Raw genomic sequence first — 19530 nt, forward strand, 5'->3', positions numbered from 1 at the left:
TTGTGAAATTCAGAAAAAATGTTCATTAGGTCAAGATCTATCAGCCCTGAAATTTTCAGATGAATCAAACAAACCATTTTTGGGTTGCTGCCCCTGAATTGATGATTTTAAAGAAATTTTGCAGTTTTTGGTTATTATCTTGAATATTATTATAGATACAGATTAACTGTTAATAGCAAAAATGTTAAGCAAAGTAAGATCTACAAATAAGTCAATTTGACCAAAATTGTCAATTGACCCCTTAAGGGGTTATTGTCCTTTTATGACAATTTTTCACAATTTGTTCATCATATTTGCTAACTTTAAAAAATCTTCTCCTCTAAAACTACTCAACCAAATTCAACCAAACTTCAACTGAATGATCAGTAGGGTGTATAAAATAAAGTTTGTGCTTTATTTTTTATTTCGTTAAAAAACATGGCTATCATGGCTAAAAATAGACCACATGGTAAAATGCAGTTGTTGGCTTATATCTCAAAAACTCTAGCATTTAGAGCAAATAAGACAAGAAGTTAAAGTATTTATTAGGTCAAGGTCTACCTGTCCTGAAATTTTCAGCCGAATAGGGTAACTGGTTTTTCAGGTATAATGCCCCTGAATTGAAGATTTTAAAGAAATTTTGCAGTTTTTGGTTATTATCTTGAATACATGTATTATTATAGATACAGATTAACTGTTAAAAGCAAAAATGTTAAGCAAAGTAAGATCTACAAATAAGTCAATTTGACCAAAATTGTCAATTGACCCCTTAATGAGTTATTGCCCTTTAAAGACTTTTTTTCACAATTTGTTCATCATGTTGACTTACTTTAAAAAAATCTTCTCCTTTTGAAACTGCTGTATCAATTTCAGCCAAACTTAGGCTAAATGAGTTTCAGAGTATCTAGTATGAATTTTATATTTCATATCCTTGTATGTCAAGAAACATAGCTCCTATGACTAAAGTAGAACATAGGAGAAAATGATTTTTTTTTGCTTTTGAAGAAAATAGTACGATTCAAAGAACATTTAAATAACTTGAAAAGCCAAAATAATCATTGATGAGAGATTTAACCAAAAAAATTAAGGTGAGCGATTCAGGCTCTTGAGAGCCTCTTGTTTTAACTATGTTTACTGTATAATTAATTTTATAATTGTATCTTGTTTTAATCATGTTGTATGTGGTGTCAGAGACTTTAATAAACTATTGAATCTGAATCTTGATTGATTCCAGGACTATAAAGTGTATGCACAAGCCAAAGATGTAATAGAAGGACTGAAGAAAAATGTGGAAATAGAGATGAATATTACCAATGAAGATAGAACATTTGGAACTACTCTCAGTTACTACATATCCAAGTAAGGTTAATTACAAGAAATAAAGGATTTTTGTTAACATAAGCAACTTTAAAAAACACTGAGAATTTATTGTTTATAATGAAACTTTAGTTTCATTGATTTGCCGAAGTTATTCTTTCTTTGGTTCTGAATTTGGGAAAATAATCTGTTCTGACCTAATTATTTTGCAGCTTTGTATTTTTAAGTGCTTTTAGTATGTGTTATACTGCACCTAACAAAAGTACATTTTCAGCATTTCTGTTATGGGAATTATTTCACTTGTTGAGAATTCAGCAATTCTGTCAATTGATTTAATAAAAAATTTAAACAACTATACTGGTAGTTTAGATTTTATTTGATAAATATCTATTCACTACATTTCATTATATCTTATCAAAATGTTAGATCTTGAGTTAATTTAAAGTTTCTGAAAATGAATGTTGCGTAATATTTTTATGTTGATTTTCCTTTTTCAGAAAAACAGTAGAAGCAGGTCTCCCGGATAAGAGTATTGTGCTGAAAATGAAGGGGTCAGGAGGTCAAAGTTTCTGTGCCTTCCTAGCTAAAGGTGTTTATGTTGAACTTGAAGGAGATGCCAATGATTATGTTGGAAAGGTAGGTTATATATTGTTTACCATATATTTATAGCACCGACAGAAAGAAAGATAATGTGTTTTTTGTAAATGGCTCATGTCTGACAGTTGCTACAATTGCGTTGGGCTTTTTTTTCAATTGAAAATGATGATATCAGAATAATTTGTGCTATAAATGATGCATACACCAAACATTATTTAACCTAAAATAAATGACAAGATTATTATGAAAAGCAATGCATTTTGAATCCACACTGAAGATGGTAAATGCAATCATATAATCTGGTATGTCATTCACTTAACTTATTTGCTATCAAATATTTTGATTGACTTTATATACAAAATGAATTGCATTTTAGCCAAAGACAGATACCAAACAACTGTCCTAAATTGAAAAGATTACAAAAAAATGATGCTGCTATATTATATCATCACAATAATTTTTTCTATAGCTGTTCTTATGACTACTGACTGTTACTGTTGTCATTCTAGAAGGCCTTCTTCTTTGATAAGTAAATAATCAATGATAATACTAAAATGTTATAGGGCCTGTCTGGAGGAGAGATTGTGATCTACCCACCAAAGAATATTTCAGAAGGATTTCAATCTGTGAATAACATTATAGTTGGTAATGTAGTGTTGTATGGCGCCACATCTGGCAGGGCATTCTTTAGAGGACAGACAGCTGAGAGATTCTGTGTTAGGAATTCTGGTGTAACAGCTGTCAGTGAGGTATGCAAAAGTTAAAAAACAAATTTATATAGTACTAAAATAACAAGGTCTAATTTGTAAATTGGAATAAGGTAAAAATGATGAATCAAAGAATTCACTTTATAAATAACTTATATAGAACAATGGTGTTGATTTGAAATTGAACACTACCAGGCCACTTTGTTATCTTCATAATTAATATTACCAATAAATAACAATTTTAGGTTGAATCTGACATAAGTCACATGTAGTTTCAGTTTGAAGTTACCTGTTACCATATGTATCAGAAAAACCTGGAATTCTTACAGTGGCTGTTTTATATCTATGTCTGCATTCAATTGTTGACTGAAAGGTGTCTTAAAGATTTTGTTGGAATCGCAGCTTGAACTCAAAGTTCCAAAATAAATCCCAAAATTTTCAAAAAATTGTCTTTGATTTAGATTTGAGTTGAGAAAAAAAACAACCAAACAGACATTATGAATAGTAGCTGTAGAACTATATTAGTTAACTTTGAGATAAAAGATGAATTAATTGTGTTATCCATTTGTCAGGGATGTGGAGATCATGGATGTGAATATATGACTGGTGGTAGAGTGGTCATCCTGGGTCTGACTGGACGTAACTTTGCTGCTGGAATGTCTGGTGGAATTGCTTATATTTATGATAAGTAAGTAAAAAATGTTTACCACTCTCATTCTGGTGTCCTTTGATATCTATGTCAAGAAATAAATATTTTCATAGATAAAATTGAGAATGGAAATGGGGAATGTGTCAAAGAGACAACAACCCGACCGTAGAAAAAGACAACAGCAGAAGGTCACCAATAGGTCTTCAATTTTTCTCATTTCAGAGTCATAAATAAAAAGAAAATTTCTTCAAACATTTTTTTGAGAGGATTAATATTCAACAGCATAGTGAATTGCTCAAAGGCAAAATAAATATTTTAAGTTCATTAGATCACATTCATTCTGTGTCAGAAACCTATGCTGTGTCAACTATTTAATCACAATCCAAATTTAAAGCTGAATCCAGCTTGAATGTTGTGTCCATACTTGCTCCAACTGTTCAGAATTCAACCTCTGCGGTTGTATAAAGCTGCGCCCTGCGGAGCATCTGGTTTTTAAAGTGGATTTGGAAACAAGTTTTGCAACTTATATAAATCCCTTTCCACTTTGTGGGTGCGAGTGCTGGCTTGTAGCAGCATTAGCCTGCTCTTTTTCGAAATCTACAAAGGTGTCTTTAACGCGCAAGAGATATGGCTCTCTCTTAACACGGGTCAGCCATTTATTGTCCCCTTTTTAGGCACTGATTATTAGACAAAACTAAATGATAACTTCATAATTATTAAATGAAATCTTAAAAAATTTAGACTATATGGGGTTAATAACAGTGTCATATTTGCTTTTTCAGAACACAAGTGTTTGCTAAAAAATGCAACATGGAATCTGTCAGCCTGAATCCTTTAGATCTTCAGGAAGATTTGACCTTTGTGAAGGACCTCCTAGCAGAGTTCAAGGGTAAAACAGGGTCAGAAGTTGCAGCATTCATACTAGATAACTGGGAAGCTGAAAGGAAATGTTTTGTTAAGGTAAGAATATCTCAGCTTGATAAACTGATATTATGAAAGAGGAACAAAAGATACCAAAGGGACAGTCAAACTCATAAATTTAAAACAAACTGACAACGCCATGGCTAAAAATGAAAAAGACAAACAGACAACAATAGCACACATGACACAACATAGAAAACTAAAGAATAAACAACATGAACTCCAACGAACTGACATTGACATCATCATTTACTTTCTGTAAAGATCAAAATGTACCAAAGTTGAATAAGCTTATTATATTTAAATTAATTATTCCATACCCATATGCAATTATAAAGTGTTGTTAATTATTTTTATTTTGTAATTTTCTGAGGCAGTTTGACAGTTGTTATCCATTTGTTTGATTTGTTTGAGCTTTTGATTTTGCCATTTGATTAGGACTTTTCTTTTTGAATTTTCCTCAGAGTTCAGTATTTATGGGATTTAACTTTTTAATTATCTGCAACTGGATTACATTTAGGAAAATAAATTCTATATTCTATCTATTCTCAAAAAAATGTCATATTAATTGAAATTATTTTATTACCATTTGCTTTATTCAGGTATACCCCCATGAATACCGAAGAGTTGTAGAAGAAAAAGCTGCAGATGAGGCTGCTGAAAAATTGAAAAAGGAACAAGAAATGAAGGATAAATTGGTGAATGGAGAGGAAAATGATGAAGATGAGAAGGAATACGATGAGGATATGATAAATACTATAGAGGAAGATGATGAAGGAGAGAGCAAGGTATTTAATTCAAAATAATCATATCTTCTTGTTTTAGACCAATTGGTGGGCTTTGGCTGTTTTTTGTTGGGTTGTTGTCTCTTTCACACATTCCCCATTTCCATTCTCAATTCTATTTGCTCTATGCAACACATTGTGATAACAGTTGTTTTAAGTTGTAGTGTCTAAACATGATATGCATTGTCTAAACAATGATTGAGTGAGAATTTGGTCCTATTAACTTGAATGTTCTAGATTGCAAACAAAAGATAAATAATTCCTGAAATATTCATCCTAAGAACTATTTTTTTTTAAAAAGCATGATCATACTCTTTAATTTCAGGTTAAACCAGAAGCCAAGAAGGTTGTGGATATAGAGGATGCAATCCCTGATGGTGAAATGAATAAAAAGAAGCTTGATAAGTTAAGGCAAGTATTACAGACTCTATGTATTCTGAAATAAAAATATATATCTGTGGAATCATTATTATTTCTGAGATCTCAATTTTGGGGAATTTGATGGGTAACAATGAACCCCAAATATTCTGTTGCTTGTATTCAAACAAGAACAATGTCAAACCAGACATTTGCAATGTGTCATACTTTGTCTGTGTTTGCACGTACGTTTTCCAAGCATCAATTGTGAATTGATGTCATATAAATTGGTGACGCTATCCAACCATACAATCTTGGAAGTTAATGCAAGATAGTTGATGCTTGGACCAAGGCTTACTAGTCATATTTTCATTGGACCAAGACTTACTAGTCATATTGTCATTGGACCAAGGCTTACTAGTCATATTGTCATTGGACCAAGGCTTACTAGTCATATTTTCATTGGACCAAGGCTTACTAGTCATATTTTCATTGGACCAAGGCTTACTAGTCATATTTTCATTGGACCAAGGCTTACTAGTCATATTTTCATTGGACCAAGACTTACTAGACCAAGGCTTACTAGTCATATTTTCATTGGACCAAGGCTTACTAGTCATATTTTCATTGGACCAAGGCTTACTAGTCATATTTTCATTGGACCAAGGCTTACTAGTCATATCTTCATTGGACCAAGGCTTACTAGTCATATCTTCTTTGGACCAAGGCTTACTAGTCATATCTTCATTGGACCAAGGCTTACTAGTCATATCTTCATTGGACCAAGGCTTACTAGTCATATCTTCATTGGACCAAGGCTTACTAGTCATATTTTCATTGGACCAAGGCTTACTAGTCATATTTTCATTGGACCAAGGGTTACTAGTCATATTTTCATTGGACCAAGGGTTACTAGTCATATTTTCATTGGACCAAGGGTTACTAGTCATATTTTCATTGGACCAAGGCTTACTAGTCATATTTTCTTTGGACCAAGGCTTACTAGTCATATTTTCATTGGACCAAGGCTTACTAGTCATATTTTCATTGGACCAAGGCTTACTAGTCATATCTTCATTGGACTAAGGCTTACTAGTCATATCTTCATTGGACCAAGGCTTACTAGTCATATTTTCTTTGGACCAAGGCTTACTAGTCATATTTTCATTGGACCAAGGCTTACTAGTCATTTTTTCATTGGACCAAGGCTTACTAGTCATATTTTCATTGGACCAAGGCTTACTAGTCATATATTCATTGGACTAAGGCTTACTAGTCATATTTTCATTGGACCAAGGCTTACTAGTCATATTTTCATCCACTGTAGATGTTCTCCTGTTGGTGAAACAAAGAACCAGGAAATTTTTAAATTATTTGATCTGAATCTGAAATATAAGAAGACTTTAATTTTATTCTGTACTGTCTTACACTGTATATGAAATCATCCTGATTTTTTCCACCATAAAGTCGTCACCTATGGTTTGCAAGTAAAATTAAGTCAAGTTTGAATCTAAGGCATAAACAATTTTAGATTTAATGAGAATTTATGATGTAGAGGTTTAATGAGAATTTATATGTCTTAGAGGTTTTATGAAGTACCCAAGATCATCAAACCAATATAGGGAAGTGGATACTAGACAGAAAGACTGGAAAGAGATCTACAATCATAAAGGTGTCAAGGCAGGTCTTAAAGTACAGGCAGCAAGGTAAATATCATTTCCTGATCATTTCCTTAACATGCTTTAAAGGGCCATCAGCTGCCAAATTTATGCTCACAAAATTTATATATACATCAACATATGTTTCGATCAATGTACATGCGTTTCACATGTTCAAACCATCTCCAAATAATGTTAAATTAAATGTTGCATGAAAACAATTCAAGTGAGTTTAAATTACTGACTTGCAAGCCAGTAATACATCAACAATATTGTTTAGCTTATTTAATTGAATTAATAAAAGGTGATTGGTAATAGCAAAAATATGTTTCAAAATTTTTCTTTCATAAATGTTCAAAACAAAATTTTAGATACCTAATTGAATTATTAACCTTCAACCTAGCTCATGAATTCTGTAAACCAATTAATTTAGATCGTAACCTATTTTTGATGGGTTGTTAGATATTTTAGAAGCACCTGTTTTTTATTTGTAGGTGTATGGAATGTGGTGTACCCTTTTGCCAATCAGATCATGGATGTCCCCTCAGTAATATTATCCCTAAATGGAATGATCTAGTTTTCAAGGTGGGTATACAAAAGTCTATTAAAAAGGAGAAAAAGCCCACTCAGCCTGTCAGACAGGTGCAATGCAAGATACATTCACATGTTCTCAACTGAATGTGCATGTGATACATATACATGCCTACACTGCAACAAGTGTATTATGATATTTCTCCACTCGAGAAATTTTATTATTTAAAGCGTGAGGCTTGCCAAACTTTTCAAATAATTAAAATTTAACTGTCGAGAGTGGAGAAATATCGTAATACACAAGTTATAGTGTTGGAATCTGTTTCTCTGATGATTTATATCCTTCTTTTTCAAAGATTTTCAGAAAGTTGTGTTCTTTTAGCGACGTCATCAGGCATGGTCACCTTTTTTCATGACGTCACAATAGGAAAATTCTGAAGAAAACATAACATTTTAATGTCATAATCAAATTTCGACTTATCATTTGCTGTGAACAGATATTTCACTTGTGAGGAGAAATATTTTTGTCACACTGGTCAGGAAATGTAAAAATACCACAAAAATTAGAGAAATTATTTTCTCGGATCATGTTAAGTTTATTTGATAGTTGTAGTAAAGCGTTATATTTAAGACTACCAACATAAAATCAATGATTAGTAAAGAATGGGAGACACTTAAGCATGTTCACTCTTATTATATTTTAGTTTGAAAGATATTGAGTGCTTTATGTAGATAAATATTTACAGTCCCTTGATTTCTATTATATTTTTTAGAGCAATTGGAAAGAAGCTCTTAATCAGCTGCTGCAGACAAACAACTTCCCAGAATTCACTGGTAGAGTTTGTCCAGCCCCTTGTGAGGTAAGTCTACTTTTTATACGACCGCAAAATTTGAATTTTTTTTCGTCGTATATTGTTTTGTTCTGATTTTAGCTGTTTACATTTTGTGGCGGTTAATTTTGGAATTATAGTGGGTCTAAATACTGTGAAAGTTATTTTAAATGAGGGGTACAGTACCAATTTTCTTGGTTTTTGTCGATGGTCTCATCCATGTATTTAAGAGTCCATTAAAATATTACAAGTATTGTTCAAATCACACATACGTAACAATCAAAATGTAAACTATGCAATCTCCTTCAATCAAGACAATTTGTAAGCATGGATGAATCAGCTTATTCTGAAAAAAACAATTATTTTACTAAAAGGTAAGGTTGGATAAAATAATTTTGTTTTTGTTTATGTATATTTTCGATATAGATATGAATATTTACTTTGTTCCAGGGAGCTTGTGTATTAGGAATCAATCAGCCAGCTGTAACCATAAAGAACATTGAATGTGCTATCATTGACCATGCCTTTGAGAAAGGTTGGATCAAGCCTGAGCCTCCTGTAACTAGAACTGGTAAATCAGTGGCTATTGTAGGAAGTGGACCTTCAGGATTGGCAGCTGCTGCTCAACTTAACAAGGTAAGAACCCTCCTGTGTGTAATAAAATGCAGGAAGTAATGGTTTGGGCTACTCCTTTAAAATGTAACATTCCCCATTTCCATTCTCAATTTTATGTTGTTTTTTTTATGCCCCACCTACGATAGTAGAGGGGCATTATGTTTTCTGGTCTGTGCGTCCGTTCGTCCGTAAGTTTGTCCGTCCGTCCGTCTGTTCGTTCTTCCGTCTGTTACACTTCAGGTTTAAGTTTTTGGTCAAGGTAGTTTTTGATGAAGTTGAAGTCCAATCAACTTGAAACTTAGTATACATGTTCCCTTTGTTAAGATCATTCTAATTTTAATGCCAAATTAGAGAATTTATTCCAATTTCACGGTCCAGTAAACATAGAAAATGATAGTGCGAGTGGGGCATCCGTGTACTGTGGACACATTCTTGTTTAGTATGTGTCTATTACCATAATGCAAAATTATCTACTGTGGATTCATTATTCAATTCATTGGATACCAATTTTCGTGGATTTCGAGGGTACAGGTGAACCACGAAATTAAATGTTCAATGAATGACAAATTTTCTATAGGCTTGTATTCAGACCTCTGCAAAACCACTAAATTAAATATCCAAGAACATTTAAGTTTTCCTTCACCCACGAAAATAAATGAATCCACAGTAATTAAGGTTTGTTGGTTGTAGGGATATTTTGAAAGTCCCTTCCTACCCCTACATCATTTTTAATGGAATAGCTCAAAATTTCAATTGGTTGTTTATTCACGATGGGAAAAGTTGCAATAACCGTACGCGTATGGTCGGACCATATGAGTATTATACTCGTTTGGTTATTAACGGGCCGTACCATATGAGTATTTGGACCATATAGGTATGTTTTTCAAAAATACAATAGAAATAAAACAATAAACTTTATCTTAAAACCAAATGTGTTTACAAATAAAAAGTATTAGTTTTACATTTCAAAAGCTACATAAACATTAAATATTGATGCCACAGTCAGTTGATCTTAGTTTTCATCGCTAATTGTATTCGTGTATACGTTTGTATATTTCGAATTACCTTCACATGGTACCATACATGTAGCTTTTCTGCGATTGCTTGTTTTAGATCGAAAATGTCCAACTCTAGATCTCCAATATCGTAAAATGAATATTACAGATCAAATCAAAATAAAGGCAGTGGCTATTTCATAGCTCTTAAATGCTATTTTACCGGTCTTATAATTAAGATTAGAATAGAAATATAGAAATAAAGAATAGAAAAAAATAAAGAAACATACACTTTTAATATTTTACTTATCAAAAATGTCTTAAAAAATATCATGAACTTTAAATAAATATCATGATCCTTGCCGGTGATGTAACCTACTTTAAACAATAAAATTCCTTTAACAATATGTTCATTTGATTTTGACATCTTCTTATAATTGTACTTACAAATAGTAAGTATTATTAACTGTGTGAAACTGGGTTTTTTTTAATAAGTTGTTTTAATATATAATAAAATTACATTTTAGTGAGGTAACAACCAGAAGGGTCACACCAAATAAAGAGTTTAAAAGTATATGTGTTGATTGCCCCGACCATACGCGTATGGTCGGACCATATGAGTATATACCCATATGGTCATGACCATACGCGTATGGTCCAGATACTCATATGGTCCGGAACATTAATAAGACATTAGGTGAACAGGTTGTTTACTAAGAAATTAGTTCCAGACCCATTTTAACATATTAAATTAAAACTTATGGTGAACAAATGGAGAATCCAACTCCTTGAACTGCCATCTGGGTCAGCCAATGTCTCGAGTTATTTTACAGATTATTTTGTAACTTTGGATAGCCCCTGATTAATGTAATGACCAGCACTCCAAATTTTTTTTTAATTTTAGGCCGGACACACTGTGACAGTATTTGAGAGAAATGATCGTGTTGGAGGGTTAATGAGATATGGTATACCAACCATGAAGTTAGGCAAAGATGTAAGTAGAAGGAATGTTCATGCTTTAATGTGTAATGTAGTAATACTCATCTAATTTTATCAGAAATTGTAGGAAACAACATAATGCCATTTCATTAAACTAAACATTATCAATTTTTTGAATTTTGGTTCTTCTATTTATTTTACTGTAAACCAACTAATTCTTGAAAGGACTTTTATTTGCAACTTTAGCAAGTAGAAAAATAATCTTGGATATGTAAAACTAGCATCTTGCTCTTATCTGTTTTAAAACAAATTTTAAAAAAATCACCTGGCTTGATTAATCAATTACAAACAAAAGCGAACCAACACCTGGTGAATCTGAAGTACAGTAGAGTCCACATAAAAAAAAGTTTAAATTATATAGGATTGCAATAACAACTCAACAACACAATTAACCTAAAAAGGGGACTTATTGGCTGGGTGATCTCAGTAGTTACTAGCCAGTCAACACTGAGGTTGTGAGTTAGAACCCCACTCTTGTGGGTGCACTTTACTCTAATCTTTTAATAATTGACTAGGATTGTCAGTCCTATCAAGGGTCGGTAGTTTTCTAGAGGGACTCCGGTTCCTCCACCAATAAAAACTGACAACCACAAAATAGCCCAAAAGCGGTGCTCAAAAAGAGCATTAAAACACAAAATCAAAACCCAAATTACTAAACCTAAAACTATCTAGAGGTCAAGATACATCATCAACAAGGAGAGTTTTACTCACTCTTACCCAGGTGAGTTTCGAGTAAAGATTGTTTATTTCATTTTTGTAATAATTTTATAGATAGAGTATGACTTAGAATCAATTCATGCTATTTAATTTAGATATCTGTGACTTGCAAGAACAATTCATGCTATTAAATTTATTTCAGTCTGTTTCACTTAACTTTTTAACTTCAGGTTGTGCAGAGGAGAGTAGACCTTATGGAACAAGAGGGAATAGAATTCCAGTGTAATGTTGAAGTAGGGAAGAATATGTCTGCTGAAGATCTAATGAATAAATATGACAGTGTACTGCTGTGTCTAGGAGCTACCCACCCAAGAGATTTACCTATACCAGGTAAGTGTTTGATACCAAACTTTTGTATTACCTATTCAAGGAATTTAATAGTATGCTGTACATGTATGTGATACCTGACCTTGTGTTACACTTCAATGACCTTCCTTTACCAGTTGAGTATTTAATCTTTAATATCAAATGTAAATAAATTCAAAAGAATAAACTAACAACTGAATTTTTTTTAAAATTAATAAATCAACCCAAACAAATATGATATACAGCAATAAACGACAACCACTTTTTTTCAGGCAGGAACTTAAATGGAATCCATTATGCCATGAGTTTCCTTGAGACATGGCAGAAGAAACAAGAAGGAAATGATATAGAATATGCTAAGATGTTAGCCAAGGACAAAGATGTGGTCATTATTGGGGGAGGGGATACAGGTTGTGATTGTATTGCCACATCATTGAGACATGTAAGTTTAGTTCACTTAGGCAAAAGTGTGTCACTGCATCATATTTTCCTTCTTCTTTGGACTTTGGTTACATTTTATGTCCAAGTTAGTATTTCATGTTTTTGATAAAGTTGTATGCTATGAGTTCATATTTTTATATTCCATGCTTTCTGACATCCAGTCATATTGAAAGATTGTTTTTTCGTGGATACCAATTTGTATGGATAAAGGAAAACTTTGATGTTCGTGGATTTTTAAATTTGTGGTTTTCCCGAGGTCTTCCTATATAGCATTTGTCATTCGTCGAACATTTAATTTCGTGGTTTACCTGTACCCACAAATTCCATAAAAATTGGTATACAACGACTAATAATGAATCCACAGTATGTTAATTTATATTGTTTCATGAAATTTTGATACAAATTGTATAATCTTTTGTTTTGTTATATTTTAAGGGTGCTAAAAGCATTACATCATTTGAAATCTTGCCACCACCACCTCCCAGCAGGGCACCTAACAATCCTTGGCCTACGTGGCCCAAAGTCTTCAAGATGGACTATGGACATGAAGAAGTGGAACTGAAGTTTGGTAGAGACCCAAGAATCTTCAATATCAAGAGTTCTGTAAGTGTTCAGTATGATCAGATAAAGATCTTCTGGTAGTTGTTAAGGATGTACTTATGAGGGGGGATAGGACCTTTATCGGGACTCCGGGATCCGGTGTTTTTAAGTTCGGGATTTCGGGATTGATACTTTCGGGACCCGGGAATCCTTTTTTCAAATTTCGAGACCTCAGGATTTTTTTTTTTTTAATTTCGGGATTTTGTGTTTTGAGGCTCGGGATTTCAGGATCAGGACCCCTCCTACCCACCCTCACTTATGTCAGATTTTGGAATTTGTGTCAGATGTTCTGACTCCTTGGCATTTTCCCTTAAGATACAAGGTAAAATATTTGGCAAAATAACACTCGTTTTCTTTTCATATAAGACTAAATAGCTCATAAAAAGGTCATTTACCAAAATTTGAGCAGATTCTTGTTAATATTTCTTTTGGTTTTAGACGTAAATATAAGGTTAAAGTCCAAGTAAGCCTTTTATCATCATATTTTGAAAATCAAATAATTCAAAAAGGAGCTCTGTGACCTATCAAATTTTTGTTCAGCTTAATTTTATCCTTAAGTAATGCTCTTCAAGCTTATTGTATTAATTTTATATTGTTGAATTATTTGATTTCACCTAAAAACATCCTCAACTGTAGATCTTCTTACCTCATTCTTAAAGGCCTCAACTGTAGATCTTCTTACCTCATTCTTAAAGGCCTCAACTGTAGATCTTCTTACCTCATTCTTAAAGGCCTCAACTGTAGATCTTCTTACCTCATTCTTAAAGGTCTCAACTGTAGATCTTCTAACCTCATTCTTAAAGAGTCATAACAAAATAGTTTTTTTAAAAGATTCAATGCTTTAAATTTGAATTTACTATTTCCTGTAATTGTTAAGCTATTTTTATGAAGTACCGGTAACTACTAGCCATCAATTTAAAAGAAATGCGTCCATGCATATAGTTATTATGTAAGTTATGATCCTTAAAGATAATAGTCAATAAATTGTGATTTAGGTTAAAGCTGAAAATAGTGGCCATATCATAGCCTTATTAAACCTGCTCATTTAATCTCAAAGTAAACTAATAAGGTCAAGGCTTGTTTTTTCAGAATCATTTGTGTAATCATTGCCGATATTTTCTTGATGGATGTGACTTGTCAATTTCATGTTTGAATTATGTGAAAAGGTATTTTATTGTGTAATTTCAGAATTTCGTTGATGATGGAAATGGCAACGTTTGTGGTATAAATACTGCATTGGTAGAATGGGTAAAGGATGATGCTGGTCGATGGAACATGAAAGATGTTGAAGGTATACAAAAATTGTTGCAAAGATTTACAGTTTGTAGTGATTATATTTAGTTTGATGATTCTATTTTAGGTGGGTCTCATTGGGGTCTAAGCGTGACCTGGGATTCCCAAATTTTTTGGACGCGTGAAAGTCAATTTATTGTGCTGTAAAAACGGTAAATGAGGTCTAGCGGGACACCGGAAATTACAAAAAAATGAGAATTGCTTACTTACATAGTGTAAGCGGGATCCGGAAATCTGTCAAAACACTAAGCGGGATCCGGGATTAGAACCCCAAATGAGACCCCCTTTTAGGGGTACAACTTTTTAAGGTTTTTATAAAACATAAACTCCTGTAATTTCCAAAATACTTATTGTTATGGTTTTTTCAAATACAGTAAAATCTGTGAAAAAGCTCTCATCTTTTAAGTCAAATCTGTTTGGTTATCCACTTATTCTGCTCTATTAATAGGCCTATGCATTTTGACCAGAGAAAAACTAAGATCAAACAGACCACACTTTGATTAAATAAGAATACCGTAAACCAACTTTATTTCGCGTTTTACCCTTTCTATACCACTTTACGGCTATTAATCTAGGGATTTTATAATTAACTAAATTATTTTTATAGGGAAACTGCAAATTTTACATATTCGCAAACAAATAGTATTTGCGTTATTTTTCTTCTTGTGAAAGTCGCGAATATAAATCACTCGCGAAAATAAATAGGATTACAGTAATCAACAGGTCAAGAAAAGAATGAATAATGTAAGAAAAGAGAAATGTACTTATATCACATTCCATCTTGATATTGACAATCTACCATTATATTTTTTTAGGATCAGAGAAATTAATTAAATGTGATATGGTAATGTTAGCTATGGGATTTTTGGGACCGGAGAAGAAGATTGCAGATGAATTAGCAGCAAAGCTTGATGCAAGAGGAAACTTCCAGACGCCAAAGAACAAATATACCACTAGTGTACCTAGGTTATACGCTGCTGGAGGTTAGTATTAGGGTCTTTAAAGGAGGTTGACATTCTGGACAAAAAAACAAAAGAAGTGATCCACATATAAATAAGAAGATGTGGTATGATTACCAATGAGACTACTCCTCAAAAGAGACCAAATAGCACAGAAATTAATAACTATAAGTAACCGTATGACCTTCAACAATGAGCAAAGCCCATACTGCATATCTGTAATAAAAGGCTGAAATATCTGTTGAAAAACAATTCAAACGAAAGAAATAAAGGCTTATTTATGTACAAAAAAAAAGAACGAAAAACAGATGACTTTTTAGATGGACCTTTTAGACTTTCAATAAAAGATGGCTTTTTTTTAATATAAGAGGAAACAAGTTCAGTTTTATCATGATTAGATAACTTTGAATAAAGTTCTCACTTATTGTATAAGTGTGCTTTTTAATAGAATTTAGATTTATTTCTACATAATTCACACTTACAGCAGATTAAATGATATTAAAGAGCTCCAATAATCTTTAATTTGAGAAAGTGAGATTAAATATTTAATGTCATAGATATCTTTAGGTTTTATATCAAGTGACCTCAATTGTTTTAACATTTATTCATCTCAGCTGTTATTCTAAAGTTGACCTAATGACCCAATAACAGTAGATATAATAAGTTTTAGCTCAAGGGAATTGTTTTTCTTGCAGATAGTTTAGATGAATAATCCATGACATATAGATGTACTAATAGTTTATCTGTTAATCTAATCCCACTTGATAATAATCTACAAATATTTTTAAAAAAGAATTCTAGGGAAGAAAATCAAATTGATGTTTCCTGCTTATGACTAATTATTTCTTCTATTAATAGATTGTAGAATAAATATCTAATTGATATTTTCTTTTTTTTGACTTATTATATGGTCTGTTAATAAATTGTAGAATAAATATCACATGGATATTTCTTTTTTATGGCTAATTATTTGCTCTATTAATAGATTATAGAATAAATATCACATGAATATTTCTTTTTTGGGACTAATTATTTGGTCTATTAATAGATTGTAGAATAAATATCACATGGATAGTTCTTTTTTGTGACTAATTATTTAGTCTATTAAAAGATTGTAGAATAACTATCACATGGATATTTCTTTTTTGTGACTAATTTTTGGGTCTATTAATAGATTGTAGAATAAATATCACATGTTTATTTCTTTTTTGTGACAAATTATTTGGTTTATTAATAGATTGTAGAATAAATATCACATGGATATTTCTTTTTTGTGACTAATTATTGGTCTTTTAATAGATTGTAGAATAAATATCACTTGGATATTTCTTTTTTTGTGACTAATTATTTGGTCTATTAATAGATTGTAGAATAAATATCACATGGATATTTCTTTTTTGTGACAAAATTATTTGGTCTATTTATAGATTGTAGAAGAGGGCAGTCATTGGTTGTATGGGCCATAACTGAAGGTCGACAGGCTGCTAGACAGATAGATTTTGATTTGATGGGACATTCCTCCCTAGCTGGTCCAGGTGGAATAGTTTATCAACCAGAGGATTAATTTAAAAGATCAACTTGACAATTAATGATGCACATTTGGGGTGCATTTGAATACACAGCACTGGTGCATCTGTGTCTTCATAACATTCGAGCAATATAAAGCACATGGCTTGGTGTCGTGTTTTGTTCAGCGTAAAATGGATTTGTTAATCAAATAGTGTTTATTGGTGATTTGTACTGAACAATTTTACTATACTTAAAAACGATATGAGTTAACATAATACTAAAGTTTTGACCTAGTTTCACCAACAACTAGGTCACTTATTACTTTGTATCATATCATATGTCAATTCTGTGATTTGTTATTATATTGAGCATAGATGCACATTTATAGTTTATCATTGTTATTGCGTTAATGACTGTTTTTATATTGTAAGGGTTTAAAAATGATTGAAATTTTATCAGCTTTTATTTGTACACAGCTTTTAGAAAATTTGTTTAAGCTTGGTTAGTTGATCTCTGGAGAACATATGATAAATGATTTAAAATATATTGATGAATAATTTATGTAAGTCGATTAGGTATACAAAAAGCAAATATAACAGTGTGTTTATCAGAAGAGTTATTGGGATTAATGTTTAGCTATATACTACTTTATAAACAGTGTGTTGTGTAAATATTGCTATGATAGGATATTTTCCATTTAGTTACTAAAAAAATAATCCTGACCACCTATCTACCTTGTAATTATTTTTTTGAAGGAAGTCTAAACATATAAATTTGACCAAATTTTGGAAGACCTTTTTGTGTTCATAAAACTTCTGTATAATTGTAAGAAAGTTTTACAAGGGATGTGCTTTATTATAATGGTAATATAGGTTTGTCCCTCATTACAATTTTCTGATGGAACTATTTCTTGAAAAAAGGGTCAAAGCATTGAAACTGTTTTAAATGGAACATTTGTTCATTAAAAAATCAACAGGGTATTTTAAAATTATTGCTGGTACTAAGTGGTTGTCAAAATATATTCTGCAAATATTTGAAATAGTATTAATTGTTAGAACATATCCCTAAGCCGAGGTGTGTTATGCATCACCATCTTTCAAATCGTTATTATCGGTCGTCCCACTGTCTATATCACTCTGTTCAGCTCCTAATATTATTCCGTATCATGTCTTTGTGACGTCAAATACGTTGACCCGGCTTTAATAACTTTGACCCGGACATATCAGCGACGTCATAATGTTTGAACCGACATTAATAACTTTGACCCGAACTTATGAAGTCATCTTTTGTGTGCTGGTGAAACAAAGAAAACACTTCTGAAACATACAAATCTAGCCCGATAAATAAATTATCAGATTATCTGCATATTGATATTGTAAAATATCAGCTGCTTGACATAATATGAAGGCTTTTTGATCTCGTTCACTACGCTCACTGGACAAAAAGCTTCATATTATGTCTCGCAGCTGATATTTTACAATATCAACATGCTGATAACCTGATAATCAGTACTTATCTATTTTGAATGATAAAGATAATGTTACGGTTGCTAATAAAGAGAAAAATATTTGCTATGGAAGTTGTTATGATGATAAGTAGAATTAATTTTTCATATTATTTGTCCAATCAAATTCATTGTTACTTTATTAAAATTTGATTATTGCATTCATTTTTTTCCTGTATAAAAATCCAACCCATAGTCCTGATCACTGCTTGAAATGACATTAAAATATGCATTATTGAGTTTTCTTCAGACAACTATTTCGATTTTGCTTAACAGGTAGTCTTTTTTTTCAGACGCTTGCAGTGTTATTTTGCAAGATGTTTTACATTGACCCCTTTAATAAATTCCTAAATGACCAGCACTATTTCAAAACATATAACACTAAAAATATAATGTGAATATTGTTAAAAAATTGTTTCAAAACGTTATTTGTTTTGAATTATGCATGACTTTTTTATGATTACTGTAAATTCATTAACTTTTCGTGGGTATCAATTTTCGTGGATTAAGGAAATCTTGTAATTTTGTGGTTTTGTCAAAGTCTGTACACAACCCAATATCAAATGTGTTATTCGTCGAACATTTAAATTTAACCTGTACCAACAAAAACAACGAAAATTGGTATCCCACTAATGATAATTAATCCACAGTAATTAAATCATTGTCTTTTATTGATATATAATATGACAATGAAGAATGGTAATAACTTTTCATCATTTAGAATAAGTTATTTTTGTTTTTAAGACTGTTGACAATATATAGTTTTGTTTTGAATAATAATTGTTGTTTTGTTGATGTTTTTTATTGGAGGTGTTAGATCTCATATCCATTTTTAGCTCACCTGACCTGAAAGGTCAAGTGAGCTTTTCTCATCACTTGGCGTCCGTCGTCCGTCGTCCTGCGTCCGTCGTCCGTCGTACGTAAACTTTTACAAAAATCTTCTCCTCTGAAACTACTGGGCCAAATTTTACCAAACTTGGCCACAATCATCCTTGGGGTATCTAGTTTAAAAAATGTGTCTGGTGACCTGGCCATCCAACCAAGATGGCCGCCATGGCTAAAAATAGAACACAGGGGTAAAATGTATATTTTGGCTTATATCTTTGAAACCAAAACATTTAGAGCAAATCTGACATGGGGTAAAATTGTTAATCAGGTCAAGATCTATCTGCCCTAGAATTTTCAGATGAATCGGACAAAACCTTGTTAGGTTGCTGCCCCTGAATTGGTTATTTTAAGGAAATTTTGCAGTTTTTGGTTA

The 19530-nt window shown here is 32.0% G+C and overlaps 1 protein-coding gene across 2 annotated transcripts in view; it reads left to right on the plus strand.

Moving 5' to 3' along the window:
* Window positions 1-18606, plus strand: part of LOC134687136 (uncharacterized) — a 58234-nt gene extending 39628 nt beyond the window's left edge. For both annotated transcript variants that reach the window (XM_063547153.1, XM_063547154.1), the window contains 18 exons: window positions 1214-1338; window positions 1794-1932; window positions 2457-2642; window positions 3173-3288; window positions 4032-4209; window positions 4773-4958; window positions 5281-5366; window positions 6896-7018; window positions 7465-7555; window positions 8275-8361; window positions 8782-8967; window positions 10846-10935; window positions 11828-11987; window positions 12236-12405; window positions 12840-13007; window positions 14193-14295; window positions 15113-15280; window positions 16684-18606. In XM_063547153.1, the coding sequence (XP_063403223.1) occupies window positions 1214-1338; window positions 1794-1932; window positions 2457-2642; window positions 3173-3288; window positions 4032-4209; window positions 4773-4958; window positions 5281-5366; window positions 6896-7018; window positions 7465-7555; window positions 8275-8361; window positions 8782-8967; window positions 10846-10935; window positions 11828-11987; window positions 12236-12405; window positions 12840-13007; window positions 14193-14295; window positions 15113-15280; window positions 16684-16820 (2499 nt within the window). In that variant the 3' untranslated portion in view covers window positions 16821-18606. The remainder of the gene's footprint in view (window positions 1-1213; window positions 1339-1793; window positions 1933-2456; window positions 2643-3172; window positions 3289-4031; window positions 4210-4772; window positions 4959-5280; window positions 5367-6895; window positions 7019-7464; window positions 7556-8274; window positions 8362-8781; window positions 8968-10845; window positions 10936-11827; window positions 11988-12235; window positions 12406-12839; window positions 13008-14192; window positions 14296-15112; window positions 15281-16683) is intronic.
* Window positions 18607-19530: the final 924 nt, after the last annotated feature.

This window comes from Mytilus trossulus, chromosome 10, assembly GCF_036588685.1.
Source record: "Mytilus trossulus isolate FHL-02 chromosome 10, PNRI_Mtr1.1.1.hap1, whole genome shotgun sequence".
NCBI lineage: Eukaryota > Metazoa > Mollusca > Bivalvia > Mytilida > Mytilidae > Mytilus > Mytilus trossulus.